This window comes from Panthera tigris, chromosome F2 (assembly GCF_018350195.1).
Source record: "Panthera tigris isolate Pti1 chromosome F2, P.tigris_Pti1_mat1.1, whole genome shotgun sequence".
NCBI classification, from domain to species: Eukaryota; Metazoa; Chordata; class Mammalia; order Carnivora; family Felidae; genus Panthera; species Panthera tigris.
Window position 1 is genome coordinate 12,960,747 of NC_056676.1, and position 26,791 is coordinate 12,987,537.

General features: G+C 40.4%; 1 protein-coding gene across 1 annotated transcript in view; it reads right to left on the reverse strand.

The window, feature by feature from the left end:
- ASPH (aspartate beta-hydroxylase) overlaps nt 1–26,791 on the reverse strand; it is a 222,254-nt gene that overhangs the window by 74,651 nt on the left and 120,812 nt on the right. Inside the window, exon 15 of the mRNA XM_015538820.2 lies at nt 245–330. Within this exon, the coding sequence (XP_015394306.1) occupies nt 245–330 (86 nt within the window). The remainder of the gene's footprint in view (nt 1–244; nt 331–26,791) is intronic.

Consider the following 26,791-nt stretch of genomic DNA (forward strand, 5'->3'; position numbering starts at 1 on the left):
CCGACTTCAATGTTAGTTCTACTTCTATTTGGTCATCCAGCCATGATTCTTCCTTCTACTTGACTCATTTCACATGGAATGCTGATGTTCTTGGGGAAAAATCCACTCTATTCAAGGGCTGTTTCTATTGTTGTTGTTGTTGTTATTATTATTATTATTATTATTATCATTTTAACAATTCAAGAGTAATGCCTGAATTTATCTTCATTGCACATTTCTCCACCAGACAAAAACATCAACATACCCTTTTACGAAGTTTTTCTGCAGCGTCAAGTTCAGCTTTAATAGTCTTATCAAATTTATTTAATAGTTTAGGCTTCTTTTTCTTAACTGAAAGACAAAAGAGGTTTTATTTTGTATTTTTTTTTGTCTGGAAATAATTATTAAGAATAGTGATTTACAAGTAATGAGAAACCTACAGCTGCAGGAGCAAACCCACTCCCGGCTCACCTCTTCCCACCCCCATCCCTAGCACGACACAGTCAGTAGCTGCCAAGGGAGGTACCCGCGCCCTTACTTCGACGGTCACAGGTGTTCCTGGGAGACTGGGTGGGTACTGGCATCCTGAAACTCGCGAGGGATACTGGCCTGGTTTCCAGAATAAAAATGGGAGGTGTGATTTATGAACTCTTATTGTCAACTTTTGGGCTAAGTGCAAAAGACTGCTTAAAAGAGCTTTTGAATATTTCTGCAATGTTTCTGATCAGATAAAGATAAAAATGGGAAAGTCAGTGGGAAATCTCAAGGGAGCCAACGCTAACAGAATTTCATAGTCTAGTGCTCAAGGTTCTTCCATTGCATCGTGGATACCACTCCAGCCATATTCCATACTTCAGCCAAACAGGACCACCCTGTCTTCCCCAAATAAGCTCTGTGCCATTTCGGACACTACTTTCTCTAAGTAAAACGGCCCATTTTTTACCTTTGTCAGTTGAAAATACGCTCATCCTGCAACAATCAGCTCTAAACTACACTCTTCATAAGGTTTCTCCAGGTGTCACTCACATAAGTGCTCAGTTCTGCCTCCCTCATGTCATTTCCCCTCTGGCTTAGAGTCCACAGCACCCTGCATCTCTCTCTTTCATGGCCCTTCTCCTATATGACTTGTACTATTTTAAGATTTTTTTTTTTAAACTTTGTGCCCAGCGTGGAGCCCAATGCGGGCTTGAACTCACAACCCTGAGATCAAGACAAGGCACCATGTCTTAGATGCAGACTAAATTGATTCACGCTCACTTAGCATAAAGTCACATCCAGCAGGAGGGGGACGAGTCCTGCCGGTGCACACCTGGCGGTGCCTGTGGGGTGGATGGAGGCCGCATGGTCCCTGGAAGCCTACGGCGGACCGTCCTGTGGGCTCAGGAGAGTGACGAGGGCGGGACCTTGAAGGGTAAGTGGGATGTTCCAGATAGAGAAGGGGGTTGGTAGTGGCATAGGGGGAGGAGACAGAATGAGGAAATGAGGACAGAAGAGAACTTCTCTAATGTTCTGACACTGAACCTACACATCCAATTGCCTCTCTCCTGTCACAGAGGAGGAGGGGCTCTCCTTTTTAAGATCCCGCCCCTCCGCGCACACACACCTGTCCTCGGCCTTCTGCACCTTCTAGTTGTCTCCTCACTCGCTGGCTCTATTCCAAGCATCTCTTGTCACTTAACAATGCTGAAGTCTTCATCGTCTTAAAGCAAACCAACACCAGCCAGGACAAACGTCGGGCTACCCTCGTCTACTTGCCATCCTTTCTTCCTCACCCCTCACTCATGGCCCCCTCAACTCACAGTGCTCTGGTTTCCTCACCCAACACAGGGCAAAAGCAAGTCTTCTGGAAGGAAGGGGAACTCAGCGGTTAAGAGTCAGAAGGCAGGGGGTCTGAGTCCCAACTCTGTGATTTCCGTGCTCTGTGACCTGAGCCAAGCTGGTACCAAAACTTTTCTGGCTCTTACTTCCCTAATCTGTAAAATGGGGATATTGTTTCTGAGAATTAAGTCAAAATTGCACATGAACCTACAGCACAGTGCCTGGCATGCATTAAGGTGCTCCATATCTGACAGCCAGTAATGCCTACGGCCTTCTCTGCCAATCCTTTTGTTCCTTTTTCTCCCGACTTCTTTCAGCACCTGGCACGGCTGACTCTTCCCTCCTTCCTGAAACGATCCCTCTCCTTGACTTTGTTCTGTGTTGTCCGTCTTCCTAGTTTTCCTCGTGCTTCTCTGGACTCTGCATTTCCCCCCCAGCTCCTCTCTGGCTCCTGCCCCCTGCTGGTCCCTGGGATGCTGTCTTCAGGGTCAGTCTTCAGCCCTGTACTGGGCTTTCTTTAACAGTTTAATTTCCAAATGGAACTACAAATTAACTAGTTTAAGTTTCTTTTTTTTTTTAAATTTTTTTCATGTTTATTTATTTATGTTGAGAGAGAGAGCGAGAGAGAGAGCATGAGCAGGGGAACGGCAGAGAGAGAGAGGGAGAGAGAGAACCCCAAGCAAGCTCCACACCGTCAGCGCAGAGCCTGACCTGGGGCTCCATCTCATGAACCGCGAGATCACGACCTGAGCTGAAATCAAGAGCCAGACGCTCGGCTGCCTAAGCCGCCCAGGCGCCGCCCCTCTTTGGCAGTACAAAAATCACAAATCCACGTGCCTGTGATTCGTGACACTGATGTCTCAAGCTCAGCACCTAAGAAATCGAAGGCACTGTTGCTCACTAATCTGTTCTTGTCACGTCTGCCCTCTTTCAGGGGATAGCGCCGTATCCATCTGGTTGTCCAAACCACAAAACCGGCTAGAGGTGGCAAATAAAACGGCAAAGGAGGAGCGTGTGGATTTGTCCAAAGAAAGACTGAATGGAATCGCTACTGTTTTATTTTTAGCATTCACTCTGGGCTGGCCTCCACACTGGGTGCTTTACGTATATCTCCTTGTATCCTCTCGACCTCCCACCCATAGGGAATTTAACTTCACGGGCATGTCACTGAGGTTCCGAAAGGGTTAGTCCCTTGACGCCTCCCCTCGCTCATCCACATGGGAAGGATGGTTTCCACTCAAATGGTTTCCAAAGGGAAGGACACTTCCTAAAGCCTCTTAGCCTCTTGCCTCTCCCCACAGGGGAGATGGTGTGACTTATCTGCTCACTGGGTTGGGGGATATGACAAACTCGGGTGACTCAGTCCCATCCCTTCTCTTCCTCCCAAGGGCACATCTGAGCCGACCACGTGGGGGAACCAGGCCTGTTCCATGCTGCCGGAAGTGGGCAGTTACGTCTGATTCTGGGGTGTATTACTAATAAGCCCATGGTTCCTGCTCATCCCGCCCATCCTTCAATTCAGGCTTCATCAGCAAAAAAGCTGACACTCTGATCATCTTTCCTTTATTTCCTTCCTTACGCATTAAAAAAAAAAATGTTATGCTCTTTTATTTGTTTATTCCATCTTTCTCTTCCCCCTCCCTGAACCCTCAGGACCCCTATTGGTTTTTTAAATAATTTTTTTAAACATTTATTTTATTTTTGAGGGAGAGAGAGAGGAAGAGAGAGTGGGAGAGGGACAGAGAGAGAGAGAGAGAGGGAGACACAGAATCTGAAACAAGCTCCAGACTCCGAGCTGTCAGCACAGAGCCCGATGCGGGGCTCGAACTCACAAATGGTGAGATCATGACCTGAGCCGAAGTCGGACGCTTCACCGACTGAGCCACACAGGCTCCCCATCAGGACCCCTAGTGTTAAAAAATATAAGCGGCTAAAGCAGAGACGGACAAAATAGGGAATAAAGGGCATTTCCAGCTGTGTGTCACTATACGTTAGCATGTGTGCTAAGGATATGGAAAATAAACTGACGTGTGACCGAGATGAGAATTCACGGTGGTGAGCTACTATCTTGTCGTCTCAGCACTGACTCACGTCTCTCAATTGTTCATTTTGGTTTTGCAGAAGTGTCTGTTGGCAGAATGCCAGTGGGACCAAGAAAGCCCAGGGTGTACCCGACTAGAGTATATTATTGCTGGCGTCACTGGTTTTCCCACCTCTGTCTCCCGTTTTATAAAGTTAACATGAGGCTTATCTAGAAGAAGAAAAATAAACTACTGCCAGCTCAGGACATCCAACATAATATGCTTGTTAAACAGCTAAGCTGTAAGTATCTCAATGTCAAAATATTTCAATATTATCACAAAAAAATAGACAAAATATTAAAAACCTTAACATATTTCTTTTCACGTATCTTCAAATGTAATAGTTCCTATTTCGCCTCTCTTTGAAATTCAAGTCTCATCCCATCATGGCTATTTTTATTTTTAAATGTATGAGAAGTCTAAGGCAATTTTCCCGACTCTCAAAAACACAGACAGATCTCCTCCTTCTTGTGATGGGGAGGCACAGAGCCAAGCCACAGAAACGACAAGGAGCACTCGTGGTCAGTGATGGAACCAGGCTGTCAGGTGCTTTTGGCCTCAATGTTCTCTCATCTACCAATGAGTCACTTGGGCTGGTTGTGCTCAGGTCTCTTTGAACTTGGAAATCCTGTGCTTAAAAAAAAAAATTTTTAATGTTTATTTATTTTCGAGACAGAGAGAGAGCATGAATGGGGGAGGGTCAGAGAGAGAGGGAGACACAGAATCCGAAGCAGGCTCCAGGCTCCGAGCCATCAGCACAGAGCCCGACGCGGGGCTTGAACTCACAGACCATGAGATCATGACCTGAGCTTAAGACAGACGCTTAACGAAATGAACCACCCAGATGCCCCGGAAATCCCGTGCTTTTAATTTTCAGTTGATTGAAATCAAGTTAATCTTTCAGAGTAGACCTAGAAGGTACTGGAATGAATTGTGAATTTTGTTGAACACGGATTTAAAAACAAACGGTTTGGAAGGAAGCTATTTATGCTATATTAAACTTTGTGTAAAAATAATCACGGCCATTGCAAGTATTTTATCTTCTTCCAAAAGCACTAAGAAGGAAAAAAGTGCATTTCAGTTGCATTTCAAATTCTTAGTTCCCCTGCCATGCCATGGCTGAAATGGTAAGAAAAAAGAAGAAAAGAAGAAAAATAAAAGAATAATAAAGAGTATGAAAAAAGCCCTCAGATTACATAAAAATTAATGTTGATTCCCTTTTCATCTCTACTTGGCCCACAAATGACGATGTTTTTATATTATGGTGCCTGGGTAGAATTTGACCACCAAGAAAAACAGACACAGAACCTTTGTATTAGATTTGTGTTCTAAAACTACTCCATTAAAACGGAGTGATGGAAATGGCAATGTCTCCACACGGTAGGCAGAAAAGCAACAATTTCCTAGCCAGTCTCCCTGTTTCCAGTCTGTCTCCATGCTCTACACTGTCCCAAGGATATTTCTGTCCATGTCTTCCGCTGTTTAAATACACCCATGGATCCCTGAACATACAAAATAAAAAGTGAAGTTCCTGAGAATATCATGTTAGCACTCCTGATCCTGGTTACCTAGCCAAGAGAAATGCAAACATATGTCCACACAAAGCCTTGCATGTGTATGTTCACTGCACCATTGCTCAGAACAGCCGAAGAGTACAGAAAACCAAATGTCCATCCACCTGGGAGTGGACCATCTGTGGCATAGTGATACAACGGACTACTGCTCCATACTAAGCCATAATATGCATAATGCACCTCAAATGTATCACGTTAAGGAAAAGAGGCCAAATTCAAATGGCTACTGGTTGGATGATTCCCTTTATACAGCATTTTGGAAAAGGGAAAACTGCGAGGAAAGAAAACAGGTATGTGATTCCAGAGGCTGGGAATGGGTAAAAAGGTTGACTACAAAGGGTACAAGATAATTTGGGGGTTACAGCATCGTGTATCTTAACTGTGGTAGATGGACTGTATCTAGACGTCTATACATATGTCAAAACTCATCCCTGCACACTGGGATATATATGGTTTGGACCTAACCACGTGTAAATTATGTCTCAACATGGCCTTCATAAAAACGTTACAAGGAAGAGACAATCTAAGTGATTCTCAGTAAGGATTCTTACTTTATGTACAACAGTATGAAAAGCATTTGGGCATGGAAATATAATACTTGTAAAAGTAAAAATAAAATTGAATCTGATTTTGAGCCCCCTCCTTGCCATGAATCTATTGGGAGGTAATGCAAACTCAACCATAATTCAGAGGCTTCTCCTTGTAAAAAAAAAAAAAAAAGAAAAGAAAAGAAAAGGAAAAGGAGAAGGAAAAAATGCTCCTCCAGACCTAATGAGGCCTTTGGTGACATCTATATATTCTTCCTGTTTAATACCCAGCTACTTTTTTTAATCCTGATTGCTCACATCTTTCTTAGTGTTCATTCCACCCTCAAAGCATTCTACTCTTTAAAAACAAACAAAACAACATCAAGGAATTTTTGACTACTCTTGAACTACATCAAAATGTAGTTCTTCAGTGTTTGAACACAATGGACAGAGCCCGAGGTCTCTGGATGGAGACCAACTTTCTTCACTGACTGGTTCATTCTTCCAACTATTTGCTAAAATCCCACTGTGTTCCAAGGACTGTTGCTAGGTGCTGGGAATTCAACAGAAATCTTCTCAAGGAGGCCACTGTCGTATTGAGAAGAAGGATGTAAATGGATAATTAACCTTCAGAGGAATGAGTTTAAGGATGGATCGGGAGTGGTGCTAATCTATTTGGGAGGCAAAAGAGAAATTTTCCTGGGGAAACTTAGAATTCAAGTATACCCAGGTAGTGGTAGCATTATTCTGGGCAGAGGAAAGAGAATCTGTTTTGTAATTCATTTACAACTGGGGACTTGGACCTTCATCATGAGTTATTTTTCTTGGAAGCGAAAGCCAAGCATCTCCTTCTGTTTGGATGGTAGCGTTTGGTACCACCTATGTGAATGCTCTTATTATGGGAGGCTGAAGGCAGAGATATCGTTCAGGGACTCTGGGCACTGACTTGCTCTCTTCCCACATTTGAGGATCTAGCCTTAGTGATGCTGAGCCTGCTTTAAGAACCAGCAGAGGCCCAAAGTGCATGTTAAGGGAGTATAAGTTTTGTTGAGAGAGGATGTACACCCCAACTGTAAAACGGCAGTGGGGGGTGCCTGGGTGGCTCAGTCGGTTAAGCGTCCGACTTCAGCTCAGGTCATGATCTCACGGTCTGTGAGTTTGAGGCCCGCGTCGGGCTTTGTGCTGACAGCTCGGAGCCTGGAGCCTGCTTTGGATTCTGTCTCTATTTCTCTGCCCCTCCCCAGCTCGTGCTCTGTCTCTCTCTGTCTCAAAAATAAAATAAAAACATCAAAAAAATTTTTTAAAAAAATGGCACTGGCACAGCAAGAATTGGGCTCTTGAAAATATGCAAGACACAAAGTATACAACCGTAACTCCCTACCCCGACCTGGACAAGGGATTCCAGATGCCATGTGTCTTACTTGCACTGAAGGCCATGGTATCTGCTCCTGCCCTGGGCTTCCATTTTGCTTTTGATACAATTTTGTATGCTAATTAAGGACCTTCAATTAACTGAACTCTGAGACACAGGGAGAAAAAAAACGAGAATTTCTCCTGCTAAGTCAAAACCCCCCAAATGCTTCATTTGTTCAAGGGAAATAATGTCCATCTTGAGCTATTTCACAGTTGTGTTTCCTTGAACTAAGTTTACTGCCTTTTGCAAACTGTCCCCTGGTTTCTGTTTTCCTCTCCTGTTCTGTACTGTAAAGCGTTTTAGATTTCCTTTATATAGCCTCTCAAATATGGCATGAACTTCGACACCTCTGTGACTCTTCTCATGGTGTTTTCTTTGTCTGGAAAACACTTCCCTCTATTTCTACCAAGGAATACTCTGCACTTCAACCTTTAAGACCTAGTTTAAATGCCATTCCTCTATTTAGTCATCTAAGACTTCATCATGCAAAAAAAAAAAAATCCTTCTCTTCTGTGCTCTTATAGCATTTTGTTTCTAGAAATAGTAAACTTTTCAGGCTGTGTTTAGTTGGTTGTATATTTAGCTTGTGCACGCTCACCCCCTCTCTCTTCCTACCAAGACTCCCCAACCTTTGCTGGATTGTTAATTCGTGTGAGAAAAGAATTTACTTGCAACTTATTTCCAGCATTTAGCCCATGGCTTGTCCTACAGAGAAAGTCCTTGACAAATGTTTCCAGACATATGTAAGCATGAATGAATCAAGAGATTCTGGAAGGGGGTAGGACAATGTCAGTCTGTAACTTAGGCATATCAACTATTAAAAAAAAAATCAGCAAACCATAAGCAACCAAGAAGAGAACTGAGAGTAGCTTGCTTTAAAAAAGAAGGTCTAATCCAGAAAGCATCAATGGACAATAGTGGAGGGGACAGAGGAAAAAGATAAGACAAAGAAAAAGGTATATACGCAAGCCAATCCTCCCTGAAAAAGTATAGAGAACACTGATACTTAATTCTCATGTCTCATTCCATCCTTATTTTTCAGTATACTCAGCAATTTAGAACACAAATGGCAGAATACTAGCACAACTGCAGGGGCCAAGGGCAGGCTGCCCCAAGATGGGCCACTTTGGCATGAAGACTTCTTCAAACAAAAAGCCATCAAAGCCCAGAAGATTCAGGAAAAGCTCTGTACCTCCCTGACAGCTGCTGTAAAGGATTTGGTTAGAGGACCTGCTCCAGGAAGAGAGCTACCCCCATAGATAACTAACTACGTCATGATATGAAGTAGGCAAGTAGACAGGGAGGAACCTAGCAAGGCCTGTTTGATCCAAGTTCTGTATGTCCCATTGTTTCAAATGGCAAACATTTGTTTACCAAACATTTACTCTTTTTCATCTTCTCCTGAATTGCATTCCTTCCCTTGGAAGTCCCAGATCCCTACCCGCTTCTCCTTAGTTCAAAATGACCTACTGACTGTCCACAGTTTCCATGTCTGTATGGATCCCCCATTGGTACAAAATTAAATTTGATTTTCTCCTGTTAATCTGCCTCATGCCAAATTTGATTCTTATTCTGGCTAGAAGGACCGTGAAGGACAGAGAAAATTCTTCCAACCTAACACAACTAATCAGTAAGTTCTTAGACTGCAAAATTCAGCTAATTTTAGTAGAATATAAGTTCACAAAACATCTTGTTTTTATGTTCTGAGTCATTGCGTAATGCCTTATAAAATTGTTTGCTGATAATAGTTGACATTTACTGAGCACTTACTCTGCTTGACATATGTGACTCACCCAGGCTGTGCAAACTGTAAACAGCAGAAGCCAAGGTTGGATCTTGGGGTTATCTCGGCTGTAATGTCTATGCTTTTGACCATTGTGCTGTATCTCTAGCATCTGGCCCAAAAGTTAAGAAACTAGGGTGTTTCTAAGGGTTTTGAGAGTGATGACAGAGTAGAATTAAATGTTAGTGTATCATGTTGTTGTCAGACAGGAAAAATTCCTGTTCCTTTCAAGGTCCTTCTAGTTGGATGAAGAATCAAATGGCATGAAACAGATTAACAGGAGAAAATCAAATTTAATTTCACACGTACAAGGCATCTACACAGATACGGAAATTCCAAAGACAGTGAGGCAAAATGAGATATATATGTCATCCTGAACTAAGAAGAAGTGGGTAGAAGTCTGAGACTTCATAGGATGGAATGCAGTTCACAAGGCAATCATGAGAAGAGCAAATATTTGGTCATTAGATGTTTGACCTGCCATACGGATGGGTCACTCAGATCAAGTTTACCTCTGGTAATAACTCTTATTCTGAGAAAGACCCCCAATTTAGATTCTTCTATGTAGTTAAAAGCAGAAGTATGTCTTGAGTTCATAAGATCTAAACTGTCTGCGGTGCAAAATAATCTTCATGCAAAAGTGGCCCACTTTGGGGCAGCTTGCTCTTGGCCCCTACATTGTATAAAGGAATAAGGTGACCTTTGTACTGCCTGTCTTGAAGGATAAACGTAAATAACCACAGTAATTTTCCTTTTGTGTCTCTAAGATCCAGGGTTTATACATTATGCATAGACACCATGGCTTGGTAGGGTAATCACAGTGTATAGAGTCTGGGGGCCAGAGTTTGAGCCTCAATTTTGCCTTTCTTCAGTGACTTGCTTAATTTTGCTTCCATGAAATTGGGATAATATCTAACCCTCATCTACCAACCATAAAGGAGCATAAAACATCAATATCAATGTTATTCATGACTCCCATCTATAATAATACCTTATTTTCATGTCTCTTAAAATTCTGTTCTTTAATTATATGGGATATGTGTATGAATATATCTTTGTAGGGGCCAAGGGAAGGCCACTCCAAGATGGGCCACTTTGGCAAGATTATTTTGAGTTAAAAGGAATCAAAACCCAGCGGATTCAGGAAAAGGACTTTACCCCTCCCTCAACTGCCCAAATTTACATTGAAAAGGAAAGCCTGCATCAGCAAGAGAGCTACTAAGAGATTCCTTTTTACCTAAGAAAGCTATTTGCATAATAGGGCAGCCTTTGCTTCTCAAACAGCTCCTCTTACCGTCTGACAAATGGCCTTCCTTCTCATTGTATCCCCAGACCTCTACCTTGGGGGGGGTTATTAGCTTCTTAGCTCCGAATGTCATGTAAGCCTCATGTTGCCAGACTGTCCTTGGGAGTTTTATGTCTGTGTACGCCCTGCATGTGCAACACTAAATGATATTTTCCCCTGTTAATCTTGTCTCACATCAATTTCATTCTAACTGGAAGAACTTTGGAGAGAGGAAACTTTGCTCATCCCCAACACCTTATTAGCAAATGGTTTTAGGAATTATTTTTATTCATTTATTTGTTTTTAAGATACCAGATTTGCTCTAGAGTCTGAAAGGGCGGGCCTAAGGCCGACTCCATCTTGTTCTGTGTCCTTCACCTTGACCACGCCTCCTCCCCTTGAGTAACCTCCCGCTCACCTGCCTAACAGGACTCCGACCCTTCCCCAGCCAATCGGCTGAGGCCACAGCCATTACCTCACCAACTGCCCCTAGGCCCCAATAAAACCTTTGTCCTTCTGAAACTCACTCTCTCTCCCCGGTATCTCACCACTGTGTCGTGCAGGTAGGGGATTGAGCTCCAGCTAGCTCGAATAAAGGCTCTTTTGCTTTTACATCGGACTCGGCTCCCTGGCGGTATTCGGGGATCACGAATTCTGGGCCTAACAGAGTCAACCATTTCCCTGACAGATTTTGGGCACCTAATAACTTTGCCACACTATATCTGTATCCAGTTTGCCTTTTCTGAGTCAACAAAGGACTAAGGACCTATGGGGACACACTATACTTCCCTTGTTCCCTGGACCCTGCCATGCGTCTCCAAGCAGAATCACACAAAATACGAAAAGACTGCTTTTTGTAATAGGTATCCAAAGGTGGAATATGATGAGAAATAATCTAAAAAGCAAAAATATTTTAAGGGACGGAAGAGTAAGACTAAAATAAGACAATGAAGGAAAACATGCTCTCTCTCTCTGAAAAGCAGCCTGAAGCTAAAATAATCATGTAATACACTATTGCAATATTATTCATGTTAATTAACAGTTAACCTAAGACATATTTTAATCTTCCTGTATTAGAATTGGAAGTTAATTTTTCTTTTCTTTTTTTTTTTAAGCTTATTTATTTTAAGAGAGAGACAGCAGGGAAGGGGCAGAGATAGAGGGAAAGACAGCACCCCAAGCAGGTACTGTGCTCACAAAATGGAGCCTGACACGGGGCTCGATCCCACAAACCATGGGACCATGATCTGGGCCAAAATCAAGAGTCAGATGCTTAACCGACTGAGCCACCCAAGTGCCCCGGTTTCCTTTTCTTTTTAAAATCAATGCTAGATTTCAATGTAAGAAAAAAAGTCTCTAAATTTGTCTGACATTATGGCAAATCTATAGATCAAGGCAAATGATGAAAAAGAAGGAAACAATAGAGCAAAATATTCAAGACTTGGAAGAATCCAGTACTAAGATTTTTGATGGGATTCCTTCTGCTGGGTATAGGGAAAGCAAGCCCGCATTTGCTCATGTACCAGTGTTCCTCCAAGGCTCAGGCAGGGGAGGACGACAGGGGCGCACAGTTCTTTCTCTTTCTTTTAGAAGTGTGAATTGAGCAAGATATTTTAGGGGAGCAAATTTTGCCACCCCACCCCCCCACCCCCTGATATGCCTCTTTGGCATGTCGTTTATTTTAAGCTGGTTATTTTTAAGAAAGTGTAGACACAAGACAAGCTCCGAGAATTGAGTAGAAGTTACCCTTTTGTAAGAGACATTCCCATTTTAAGGGAGATAGCCATTTTGAAGGGTGTCTCCCTCTCTGTCTTTAAGGGTATCCTTCCGTACCAGGAAGGAGGGATGACTCAATGTACAGAAACTCTTACCAATGGAGAAAGCCCAAAACTTAAGTCTGCATAACAACCTGATACTCGTTTATCGGGTTTTCCTGCTAAGCTCCCATGACCGACTCCCCAGCCCCACCACCTTTCACCTTTAGCTGCAGATGGTATTTAGGGTGATGGCTTCAGTCATTTTGGAGAGTTACTCAGTTTTCCAGGGTCTAACCCATGGATACAGAAAGTACACGTTATTAAACTTTTTTTCTGTTAGTCTCTCCTATGCCCATTTCATTATTAGACCACACAAAGAACCTAAAAGGGAAGAAGGGAAAACTTCTCCACCCTTACAGTATTCTATTGCTTTGCTTCACAGTGGGGTCTGAAATAAACCTGCTTTCATATCAAGAGAGAGTCATGTTATTTGCTGTTGAGAAGCCCAATCAGCAGACAGCCATGGAAGTGCTTCTGGCAGGAATCATTGTATTATCACTGTGAGAGAGGAAGATTAATGTGTTTGATCCAGAAAGGAACCCCCTCTGAGCCTGCTTCCTCTAATACTGTCTACCTTGTAGGTCTATGGTCCTGGGAGAAGAGGCCAGTCCGGGCAACAACTCTTACCTGCCGGCCTTCACTGCAGATTGGAGGGAAGGAGAATGGTCCACCCTTCTTTCGCCTCCTACAGCTAAGGAATAACGGACCCCTGTTCTCCTCAGAAGTAAATAAATATCAACTATGTAGCCGCAGGAGTTCAATAGTCAGAGCTTAAACCTAACAGTTAACATGAATATTTTTCAGCTGAGAGACACTAAGTAATACAACACAGTAAACATTATATAAAGGCCAATTGTTTTCGCCTGCCCCCTCTATTGAAATGATGTGGGATTCCACTGGGAGCATTCAATGGAGCCAGCAAGTATTCCAGTTTATTAAATGTAGTCTGCTATCTCCCCATAGAGTTGTTTTAATAAATTATACATCACTCCCTTTCTAGACTAATAATCCTTTAACAGATGTGACCCCATATGTTAGATTAGAAATTTCAGAAACGCTAAGTGATGTGTTTTCCATACATAAAAGAAACCCCTTCGGTGCCAAGGCAGTGCACAGGCTTACCGACAGCTGCTTCAGACATTATGAATTTATCTCCATGTGCACTGTTCCATGAGAGGTCAGCCACCTTCCCCAAATCTTATTTTAGATACAATTCTAGCGATCCTGCTCTTCTGGGTAAGCCCTTAACTCACTTTTAAGTAATACATTACAACGAGTGTTTGACTCAGACACACCAGCAGCAGCAAAAAGTAAAAGCTGACAGACTGAAGTAAGAAACAAAAACCAACAGAAATTAGCCCATTTCAACATGGGCCAAACTGCGTAGGGGTAAACAAGTGCCAAACGGCATCACTTCACAGCAACTGATGTTTATTAAAATGGGCATCATAGTCTCCAATCACCAAAGAAAGTTAAATTAAGTGCAGCACACCGTTTAAAGTTTTTTTTAACATTTATTCATTTTTTGATAGAGAGACAGAGCATGAGTGGGGGAGGGACAGAGAGAGAGGGAGACACAGAATCCGAAGCAGGCTCCAGGCTCTGAACTGACAGCACAGAGCCCGATGTGGGGCTTGAACTCACGGACTGCGAGATCATGACCTGAGCTGAAGTTGGATGTTTAACTGACTGAGCCACCCAGGCGCCCTGCAGCGCACAATTTTAGAAGGCAGAGATGCATAAAAAGTATTTTAGAAAGGTATCTACCAAATTTTTAAATTTTTGTTTAATGGTTCTTAAAGGTAATTTAAGCCATTTAATAATGTTTCTATGAAATATTGATTTCCCAGTAATGTTAAACAAAGCAATAATTTCCAAGCCTGGCTGTACATCAGTATCACCAAGGGAACTTGAAACAAAATAGGCATTCCCAAGTACCATCAAGTAAGAATTTTGGGGAGGTGGGTATTGCAAAGGTGAGGAGATAAGGATCTATACAATAAATAAATAAATAAATAAACAAATAAATAAATAAATAGTTATACGTAATTCTATTCTGTAACATCACAGATATAGCTAAATATTAGTACATATATATGAATGAATAACTTAGGATATTTGGAAGCTAAGTTTCTAATGCTACCTTATTTTTTTGATTATCAGATGTCAACGTATGTTTGCTTGGTGTCTGTCAGCATTAATATTGGCTGGCTATGATTATTATATCTTTTAAGACACTAGTTACACCTGATTCATATTTTTTGACAGTAGGTGAAATGTCACCAAACCCAAGTGGAAATCTTTAAATATCATTCGATCACTGTAATAAAAGAAATCCCAAGAGTGCTTTGAGAATTCCTCCCTATGTGAAGAAAATGAAAACCTGATATCAGAGAATTTATTAATCTTGGTTTGTAGGAGTGGGGATAAACATAAGATAGCCACAAACTTTCAATAAGCAATCCAACTGTAAAGATCTGGGTCTCCAGGGAATGAGAAATAGTTGAGCTTATTGGGGAATAGCAGAAAAGTAGGGTGACAGATTTATAATTTAAAATTATAAAATTTTAAAAATATTTAAAATATTTAATTTTTTAATATATTTAAATGTTTAAATTTAAAAATATTTCTAATATTTTAACAAACAGAAAATACATGTTTAACTGATAGACTTTTCATTACAGACAAACATGAATATGGATCAGTAACAGAATCATAAACCTATAATTCAATATATTGAAAAATAAAGCCATTGCCTCTCTGAAACAGATGTAGTAGAAATAGCAATAAAGAAGAAGGGGATATTATCTCCAAATACTAACTTCAAATGCATATATTAAAACAAAATCAAGTTCTTAAAAATTTCCTTATCATATATGAAACAAAGGTTTGCAATTACTTTATACTGGACAATGAAGGGTAGTAATTCCTGAGAGAGAGGAATCAAATTTCTCAAAACCAGTGATAAAAAGAAAACCTTTTATGTAGACAGGGGAGAACAGACATGCTACATATATGGAACAAAAAAATAAGGATGATAGCAAACTTCTTGTTAGAAAAAATGGAAGGGAAAAGAGAATTTTACTTTTTAAAGTACAGTTGACCCTTTAACAACATGGGTTTGAATTGTGTGGGTCCACTTATACTTGTTTTTTTTTAGAATATAGTGCTGTAAATGTATTTTATCTTCCTTATGATTTTCTTTCTTTTTTTTTTTTTTTTTACAATTTTTAATGTTTTTGTTTTTGAGAGACAGAGAGAGACAGAGATTGAGCAGGGGAGTGGCAGAGAGAGAGGGAGACACAGAATCCAAAGCAGGCTTCAGGCTCTGAGCTGTTGGCAGAGTGGCAGAGCTTGGTGGAGGGCTCAAACCCAGGGACGTGAGATGGTGACCTGAGCCGAAGCTGGATGCTCAGTTGACTGAGACACCCAGGGTCTCCCTTATGATTTTCTTAATAAAATTTTCTTTTCTTTAGCTTATTTTACTGTAAGAATACCGTATATAATATATATAACATACAAAAGATGTGCTAGTCAACTGCTTGCTACCAGTAAGGCTCTGACTAGGCTATTAGTAATGCAGTTTTCGAGGAGTCAAAAGTTATAGTGCATTTTGACCGTGCAGGGGGCTCAGTGCCCCTAACCCCTGCATTGTTCGAGGGTCAACTGTACTAACAGAAAAAAAAGTCAGCTGAGAATTCTATACCCAGCAAAAATATCCCTCAAAACAAGGGTGAAATAAAGGCTTTTCAGACTTACAAAAACTGAAAGAATTCACTACCAACTGGCCTATACTAAAACATATGTTAAATGACATCCTTCAAACAGAGGGCAAATGGTAATAGATAGGAATGTAGATGTACACACAAAAAGAAAGGACTGAAATGGTAACTGCATGGCTTACACTATGTTTTCTTTCTTGTTACTTAAATCTCTTTAAAAGATAATTGTTTTAAATAAAATAATTGGTTAAGCAAAAACAGTAACAATGTAGGGTAGGTTTTAAAATAAAGGTGAAATGTATGACAACAATAGCACAAATTTAGAAGGGAGAAGTGGAAGCATATATTGTAAAGTTTCTTATAGTATATGTGAAGTAGTATAATATTACTTAAAGGCAGACTGACAAGTTAAGGATGTATGCTATGGACCCTAAAACAAAGACTAAAGAAATAGTTACAGCTAATAACCCAACAAAACAGATAAAATGGAATCATAAAAATTATTCATTTGCTCCAAAAGAAGGTAGAGAAAGAGAAAAATGGCACAAATAGATGTGACAGATACAGTGAGAAATAGATTTAACCTAATCAAGCCAATACATTAAATTTAAATTAAATTAAATATAAATATCCCAATTAAAAGCGAAAGAAGTCCAGCTTGAATGAAAAAGTACAACCCAACTATGTGCTGACTATAAAAAATGCACTTCCAATACAAAAACACAAACAAGTTAAAAGCCAATGGAAGGAAAATGGCACGCCCTTTTAATAATACCAAAAAAAAGCGCTGGAGTGCCTATATTAAATCCAAGTAGATTTGAGTTCAAAGAATATTATGACTGACAAATAAGGTTATTCCATAACAAAAAAGGAGTCAATTCATTAGAAGAATATAATAATCTTCAAAATCCATGACCCCAAAACAGAACTCTGAAAAGAGTAGAAAAATCTGTTAGTCCATCACAGATTTTCATAGTGCTCATCCAATAACTAACAGAACAAGTAGAGAGAATGTCAGCAAGGATATAGATTTCAATAAGAGTATGAAACAACCTGACTTAACTGATATTTCTAGAACTCTCCCCTCCAACAACAGGGAATACACATTTTTGCAAGTGCACATAGAGCATTTTCCAAGCTTCCACCTTAAAGAAACTAGAAAAAGGAGAGCAAATTAAACCTTAAGTATAGAACAAAGGAAACAGTAAAGCTCAGAGCAGATATCAATAGCTTACAAAGCAGAAATATAAGGAAGTCAATAAAATTAAAGCTGATTTTGAGAAAAGATAAACCGATTAAACCACAGCCAGACTGATTAAAAAAGACAGCAAAAAACCCATAAATAACCAATGAGGAATTGAGGAAATGAGTATCAGGAATGAGTCAGGTGGATCGCTACAGATTCTACAATTATTAAAAGATAATAAGAGAATATTATGAACAATGTTTTGCCAATTAATTCAACATTTTAGATGAAATACACACAATTCCTGAAAGACACAAACTACTAAAGGTTACTCAAAGAGAAATAAATAACTTGAATATCCTGTATCATTCAAAGAAATTGAATTTATAATTAAAAATTTTCCCACAGAGAAAACTCGAGGCCCAGTCATTTTCACTGGTAAATTCCACCAAACATTTAAGGAATAAATAATATATATTACATAATTTCTTGAAAAGGAGGAATGGCTACCCAACTCATTCTATTGAGGTCAGCATTATTACGAAACCCAAATCAGGCAAAGACATTACATGAAAAAAAAAAACAAACTATTGATTTTCCTCATAAGCACGGATGGAAAAGCTTCTAAACAAAATTTCACAAATTAAACCCAAAAACATATTTAAAGGATAATGCATCATGAAATTTAGCTCAGGAATATACATATTTGGCTTAATATATGAAAATCAATCAATGTAACCTCTATTGTAACAAACATATAAAACAAAACCAAAAAACCATATGATCATTTCATTAAACACAGAATGTGTCTGAATCCAAAACTCATACCTGATAAAAACTCTTAACAATGTAGAAATAGATGGAAACTTTCTCAATCTGATAAACAGCAACTATGAAAAATCTACAGCTGACATCTACTTATTGATAAAAGACTAATTTTTTTTCCTCCTAAGATCAGGAACAAGATAAAGATATCTACTAACATAACTGTTCAACATTGTACTGGAGATTCCAGCCACCGAATCAAGCAAGAAAAAACATCCTGTTTGGAAACAAAGCAATAAAACAGTCTTAAATAAAGAGATGACATAAATATCTTTGTAGAAAATCTGATATAAACTACAAGAAAGCTACTGGAACATCTCAGTCAGTTTAGCCAGACTCCAGGATACAAGATCAATATAGAAAAATCATTTTTTCCCCATAGACTAGTAACAAACAACAGAAAATTGAAGTTATAAAGTAATACCACTTGTAATCACATCCAAAAATACGATATACTTAAGGATAAATCTGACAAAAGTAGATCCGTACGTGAAAACTGTAAAACAATGCAGAAGGAAATTTTATAAGACTTTAAATGGAGAGACATACCATGTTAACAGATTAGCAAAACTCTACATAGTATAGACTTCAATTTCCCCCAAATAAATATATAGATTCTATGGGAGAGCAAAATCTCAATAGCCTTCTTCATTTGGTAGAAGACGACAAACTAATTCTAAAATTCACATGGAAATACAAAGGACCTCCACCATAACCAAAACACAACTGAGAAAAAGAACAAAGTTTGAAGACTTTATTCCTCCAGTATTTTTTTTGACAAATCCTGTGATTTCAAGACTTATACAGCTATAGTAATCAAGGCAGTGTGGCATTCCTGTAGAGAGAAACAGATCCATGGGACTGAACAGAGTCCAGAAAGAGACCCATACATACATGGACTTTTCAACAAAACCATAAAGAAAATTGAGAGGAAATAAATAATATTTCTAGCGAATTCTGCCAACATAATTAAATAACCATATTTTGAAAATGGACTGGCATTTATGCCTTTACCATAAACAAAAGTTAATTCAATGGAACACAAACCTAAATATAAAACCTAAAACCATAATACTTCTAGGAAAAATGATATGAGAAAATCCTGGTGATCTTGGATTAGGCAAAGATCTCTTAGGCATGACTCCAAGAGCACCATCCAGAAAAGGACAAATTCATAAATTGGACTTCATAAAAATTTTAAATATCTTCAATAGCTACTATTAAGAAAATGAAAAGACAACCCAGAGGTTGGAAGAAAACACCTGCAAGTCATAAATGTGATAAAACTGCTATAAAAATGGTATATAAATAACTATCAACAATCAAGGAATAACAAAACAGACAACACAATACAAAGTTGGGGGTGGGCAAAAGATTGGAGCAAACATTTCACCAAAGAGATAAGAATTAAGTTCATGAAAAGATGCTCCACACCATTTGTTTGTCACTAGGGAAATACCCATTAACACTCAACTGAGATACCACTACACACCTATTAGAATGGTTAAAATTAAAAAGACTGACCATACCAAGTGTTGGTAGGTGAGTGGGAGAACTGGAATTCTTACACGTTGCTGGTGAGAATGTAAAATCAACCGTACATCCACTTGGAAAACAGTTCGAGAATTTCTTAGAAAGGTAAACATACAGTTACCAAACCATCCCACCACTCCACTTATGACCCAAGGGAAATGAAAGCATGTGTTCACAAAATGACTTGTACGTGAATGTTCACAGCAAATTTATTTGTAATAAATAGCCCCAAACTGGAAACAAGCCAAAGGTCCATCAACAGGTGAACAGATAAGAAAATTATTACATCAATAAAATGGATACTGTTATACACACTATACCATGGATGAATGTCAAAATAATTGTTGAATGAAAGAAGCCAGACACAGAAAAAGGGCACATACTGTATGATTCCATTTATATAAACTTCTAGGAAATGTAAACAGCACGGAGATGAAGGGACCTTAGCGGATGGGGAGGGAAGGGGCATAAGGCGAGCATACAGGAGGGATCACAGAAGGGCAAGAGGAAACTTCTGGTACCATTGGATGTGATCTTGAGGGTTTCATGGCTGCATATATGTCGAGACTTATCAAACTGTAGGCTTTAGGTGAATTTTATCTATGTGAACTAAATCACAAGAAAGCTATTATAATAAACATACACAAACACAACCACAATAGTATAATCATATCTAAAAAGAAATTAACAATAATTCCTGAATATAATTTCATGGGAGAGTCAGTATTTATATTTTGCTATCTTATGAACTCATATTATTAGAGTTTATTATTCTGAAAGGGGATCCAAACAAGACCCAAAGACTGTAATTGGTTTTGTCTCAAACAAATGAGTCAAAACTTCCCATGAGATCTTATGAGATATTAATGGTCCAATAAGAAACACTGAACAAAAGAGTGCCAAGAATGTTTCTGGACATTCGTAACTATTGTCCAATAGCTCCATAGAATAAAAATCCAATCTAGCATCTGACAATCTATTCTGATCTGTTCATCTAAATTTCTCTACTGCATGAATTTGGTTATTCTGGATTTTCTAGAGGAATGTGTACATGAGTTTTCAAATCATTTTGAAAAACATTTATGGAGTACCTGACAAAATATTATGCTGGTCAGCATAGGGGATACAAAGATGAACAGAACACAGTACTGCTACAGATTAAATATTTTTTCCCTTCAAATTTGTAGGTTGAAACCCTAACCCCCAAGGTGATGGTATTAAGAGGTGTGGCCTTTGGGAGGTGACTAGTTCATGAGGGCAGAGTTCATGAAGGGGATTAGTGCTTTATAAAAGAGACCCCACAGAGCTCCCTACTCCCTTCCACCATGTGAGGACTCAGTGAGAAGACACCATCCATGAACCAGATACCAAATCTGCCAGCGCTTTGATCTTAAACACCCCCACCTCTAGAACTGTGAAAAATAAATTTCTGCTAAGCCACCCAGATTGTGGCATTTTTGTTATAGCAGCTCGAAGGGACTAAGACAAATCTCTAGCCTTAAATAATTTAGATCTTAGAAGGGGTGGGGGAAGGAGGAGTCAATTAATGACTAGAATAGAAGGTTGAAAATTATCAGGCAGGGGCACCTGGGTGGCTCAGTTGGTTAAGCGTCCCACTTTGGCTCGGGTCATGACCTCACAGTTGTGAGTTCGAGCCCCGCGTCGGGCTCTGGGCTGACAGCTCGGAGCCTGGAGCCTGCTTCGGATTCTGTGTCTCCCTCTCTCTATCTCCCCCTCCCCAACTTGAGCTCTGTCTGTCTCTCTCAAAAATAAATAAATGTAAAAAAAAACAAAAGAAAATTATCAGGCAAAATGAGAATCATAAAATACTCTGGAAACATAAAGAAGCAAGACATTACTTCTAACTGGAACAATAAGGTAAGAATTACCTGGGGTCTGAGCTGAGTTTTAAAGCCCAGATCTAATTTGGGATGAGGCAGAGGCAGGCAAAAACCTTCCAAAGAAAGAGAAAACTGTAAAGATGGGAATGTGGAAGAGGCAAGCTCAGGACTGAAAATTCAGGCAGAATTGCACTGGGTCGTGGATTAGGAATAGTGAAGATGAAGACTGAGTAAGGAGCTGGGCGCCAGACTATGCAATTTCTTGCACAACATTCTGAGGGATTTAGACTCTGTTCCACAGGCAATGTGGCATTACCGATGGTTTTAAGGAGTGACAGCAAATAACCTGTGTTTTAGGAAGTTCCTCTTGTCAGGAGTATGGGTAAGTAGAAAGGCAAAGAGCAGAAACAGGAGTGATTTCAGGAGGAGGAGAAGATTTCACAGAGCTGAGGGGTTGCCAACGCAGGGAGAGAGTTAAGTTCCCGACTAAATTAAATGGTTAAATTTTAAGTTAGAAAAAAAAAAAGACTTGAACATACAATTCTGAGAAAGAATTGCATTTGAAGCGATCAAAGAAAAAAATTACCATGTCTTATCAATAAAACTCACATTCAGATAAATCCGCTTTCATGAATAATAATATACGCTACATGTTGATTTTTGATAGCTTTTCATTTTCTGTTTAACCCAACGCACTACCGATCCCACCGTCACTTAGAGAGAAGGTGGGGAACATTCTAAAATGGCACAGATGACTGTCAGCCCAAATGATATGTGTTGTGTTGTGATTCTTTTTATGAATAATGTGCACTTTATTTTTATGCCACAGCACACCACATGTTTTGGTTTTTAACAGATGGCAAACTCTTTTTATCAGGGTTTTAAACTTGCACACTGGGAACAAAAACTATTTATACGGTAAACACTTTAGCTGATCCTATCTTTGGACAAGTTTAATTAAAGAATGAGATACCAACAGCACAATCAAGCAGACTCACGGGAGGAAGCAAGAAGTTGCTTCCTTGCTGAATACATTATTTTACCCCTGCAATTTAAAGCATCCATGGAAATAAATGGCACTATGGAGTTTTATAATAAACCCCATAAGCATTTAGCTTTTTCTGTTGTTGTTGCTAGCTGTTTTCAAACCTGGTGTTAATAAAGCTTTCACACCCAAGGAGAAGGAAAGCATAACTTACTTTTTAATGAGATGCCCTGACTCGACTGCTCACATAGCCTCCAGTAGCCTCACACCTTACACAGCGTGTAGATGCTGGTTCTCTACATACAAACACTTTCTAAAACATCCCTGAAGAATCAGTATTCTCTTGCCCCAAAGACACTGAATATGTTGGGATATTGGGAGGATCAAGCTTCAAATTCATCAAGAGCCTCTTAGAAACGGAACATAGGCACATAAACAGTATGAAACAGACTCTGGATTTGGGGATCACTTATATTTTTTATGAAGTAATAAAAGGAGGGAAAGTAACAATAACAGTTGCTCATAACCATAGAGCAGGACGCCTCCAGCAAAGCAGAATGGTCATCCAAGGACAGGGGGATCCTGCAAAAACTGCCGGAGGCCAGGCAGAATTGGCTCCGTATCTTACACCTGGAAGGCTTATTCAAGACCAAAGAGCAAATAGGAATTGGCAGGGCTGACGGTACGCCTCCTGGGAAGGGACTTTTTCATCATACTCCAGTAATTTTCTTTTTTCTTTTTTTTTTAAATACACTTTTTTTTAATGTTTATTTATTTTTGAGAGAGAGTGTGTGAGCAGGGGAGGGGCAGAGAGAGAGAGAGAGAGGGAGACAGAGGATCCTAAGCGGGCTCTGTGCTGTCAGCAGAGAGCCCAGCGCGGGGCTCAAACTCATTAATGGTGAGAGTGAGATCAGGACCTGGGCTGAAGTCAGACGCTCAAGCGAATGAGCCACCCAGGCTCCCCAAGAATTCTCTAGTTTTGATCCAGTGACTTTAACCAGTAAGAGGAATTCCGGTGCCTATGAAGAAAATGTTCCTGGAAAGAAAGGAAGAACTGATGACTACTTTAAAGGCTGACGCAGGCTGAACAGCACTCATGTTCCCACATTTCCTCTCATGTTATTATGGGCCTCAGTCTCCCAACACCACATTCAGCCACACGCTTTAAAAACAAAACAGATGGAACCAAAAATTCAGTCTACGATGACTGACCAAGGGGGTGGGGGAGAAACCGTGTATTTCCATTACTTCAGTGCCTGTGTACTAAGTATGTCTGACCCTGTTAACCTAAGAGCCAATTTAAAACATTCCTCATTTTTAATTTCTTACTAACGAGTCTCTTCACTCATGTTTTATCATCACAGGGAAATACTCCAGGAAGTGCATGGCTGAGCTATTATCATACTTCTCAGGGGGCAAAAGCCGGTCTGCCTCTGGCCTCCTTCCTCACCCCACACAGAGGTGTGCGGTTAATGGCACAACAACAAGTGCCCTGCTGGGTCCTAGACCGCTCTGCCTGAGACTGTCTTCAAGTGCCATGGAAAAATAGACCGCAGAGAGATGCACACGGGGTTCATGGCAGCAGTTATAAAGCAAGATGTGGTATGAATCAAAGTGACAAGGCACAGGAATAAAAAGCTCACCCAAGTTCATTGGTTTTATGTTGAAGCTATAATTTGGAATTAATGCTACTTCCACCCCACGACTAGCTGAATGACATTACTAATGACATCACTAATATGGTGGTAGAAATGCACAAAGGAGTCAGTGATCCTTGGGGGAGAGGAGCCAAATTTCAGTGATGCATAAAAATCAAGGTCATTACCTGAAACACACCGTTATCAAACCTTGCCTTTTGTGTAAAGCATATCAATTAAAGGCATCTTGCTGTATAGATTTCATCCACGGTTATTTCAAGTTTAGTTTTGAGTGTTTCATACAACCTGAAGAGAGTTGGTATTATAATCATGGTAGCTAACCAGCCTTGAAGGCTTCAGATGAGTATATACACACACATACATACATATATACACATTCCTAGAAGTAGGTCCTAATAAATCTTCACATGGACCAGGAAAGGAACAAATAGGAGAAGGTAGCATTAATGGTATTGACAAATTAAAGGAGAGAAAGTGTAAAAACCGATGGATATTAGAAAAAACAAATCATGACGATTTTCCTAAAAGTGGTAGTGTCAAAGGTTTCCAGAAAAGACTCTAACAAATTTAAACTGTTTTACAGACAGCACCCCCATGATACCCTAGCAGAACTGCTCCTGGGGAAAGATGAGTGAACTGTGCACAGAAACACCGAGGAGCTGTTTTCCACACCAACACCTCATGTCTTTCATTCAAAAATAATTAAGTATCTGAATTCACAGGTCTACACAAAGAGAATTCTGTGGATATAAGCCTGATTTGCTACTTGAGGACCAGCTCACACATCTTCCCCCCTTCCCCCCAAGGAAGACTTCAGCTCCCTGCCCACCCCCGCCCCCCTCCTCCCGCCCCCTGGCTGTGAGTTATTCTGTTCTCCGGGCTCCCTCAGCATTTTGACCATAACCTCTACCTCCTTCTATTCTAGTGGTTTATTTGCTCTGTTTTCAGGGCATTCCACAGAACATGGCAAACAAAGGAAGTGGAAATATTTGTTAAATTAATAAGGTATCCTCTTAGCTAGAAGTTGTTGTCCCTTTACTCAGTTCCCATGTACATTCTCGAAGCAGAGTCAATGTTCAGGGGGTGACTCAAGTCCCAGGACCTGGCAAAAGAGGATACACCTTCACCCGGCACAAATGAACCTCCTGTACAAGAAAAGGGTAGAAATACATACAATTCCTCCTCTTACTCTCTACCCACACATGCGGGCTTCTTAAAAATTAGCACAAAGGCAAAAATCACTGTGTTTTCTGATTCTACCATGCCAAGTGAACAAGTGTACTTGAAATGGGTTTAGAATTTGCAATACAAGTTGCTGCATATTTGCCTTAAGTGATTATTAACTACATCAGTGGTATTTTCGTATCACTTTAATGATAAGAGTTTTGAAAAAGTTCACTCTGGCAACCCAAGAATGAACGGGTACACAATGATCCATTAAATGCTGAGCACGTTTTGTGTGCAAGGTGCTCATTGGGAGAGGGCATAGAGGGAACCAATCTAGTCAAATGCACTTGCTTTCTAGTTTTAGGCTCCTATTTTTCTCAAAGCATCTTCGTCCCAGTTAGGAATATATCTTCAGTGCGTGATTTGTCCTAGGTTCCCAGCTACTTTCTAACCCATACATGATGAGGGTTAAATTAATTGGCTCTAACAGTTAAGCAGCAAAAATGCCAAAGAGAACAGTTTCCGTCCCTGGCTTCTGTAGATGGGTGCAGACAGACAACAGGAGAGACAGGATCATTGATAACAACCACGTTCTTCGATAGGTGAAGTTTGAGCACGTGCAGACGGCAGGTAAGAATTCATTAACATTATTCTTTTGCAATACTGGCTCAAGTTTGTGAGGTTTAGCAAAGGAATGGACTTGTGCGAGATGAGAGGAGTGTGCAGATGAGACAGACCAGGGCCCCAAAGGGCCCACGACCAGATTCAGAAGCCTCCCCGGCCCAGCTCAGTATCCTACCAACACCACGATAAGGAAGTGGTCTGTTTTTCTCAGATTCACACACAGTTAGGTTTGCTCGCCATTTGTGACTCATATACTTATTGTTAAGACAGCCGTTTAATAAACTTACAATGGTCCTTTCCCTAGTTCAGGTTCAGCTCACAGTCCAGTGTTGCTGATATCCCTGCACTGGTCCGACGCCCTGTAGCTGTCGTCTGGACCAGCACCTTAGCTGGGCAGGGCTAGCGATGGGGCCCTGGGCTGCGTGCCAGTGCCTCTGGAGGAATCCAATGCTTCCCCTCTACGTGGAAATCCTTCTGTCAGCAAACGTGTTCCTGCTCCCGGGACTTGTTGCCTGTTCCTGATGCCCTGTGATAAGGGCTTCGACCTGTTTCTGAGATATATCTGCCTGCTGCCTGGCCTCCCGGACGCCACCTGCTGCTTGCACCTAATTTTCTGTCCCACCCTTGAGTGCCTGTCTGACCTCAGGCTCCAGCCACTCTCCACCCTGCTGTAAGCCACCTGCTGATCACACTCAGTAATAGCAAAGGACCTTAGGACCTAAGTAGACGACGAGTGGGAAGAAGAAGCATTCTGGCACAGGAAAAAAACATGACTGCCGGGCTAAGGTGTTAGGAATAAGTAAGGAGTCTGGCTTCCTGGGCAGAATGTAATAAAATCGCCTGAACTGAAACAGAGAGGATCTGATTTATCTTCACTATTATTAATACTTTCTACTGTCAACACATATTTGATTTTGAAATGAAAAACATATAAACATACGGCAAGAATTACTGCTGTAAATGCCGGTACAA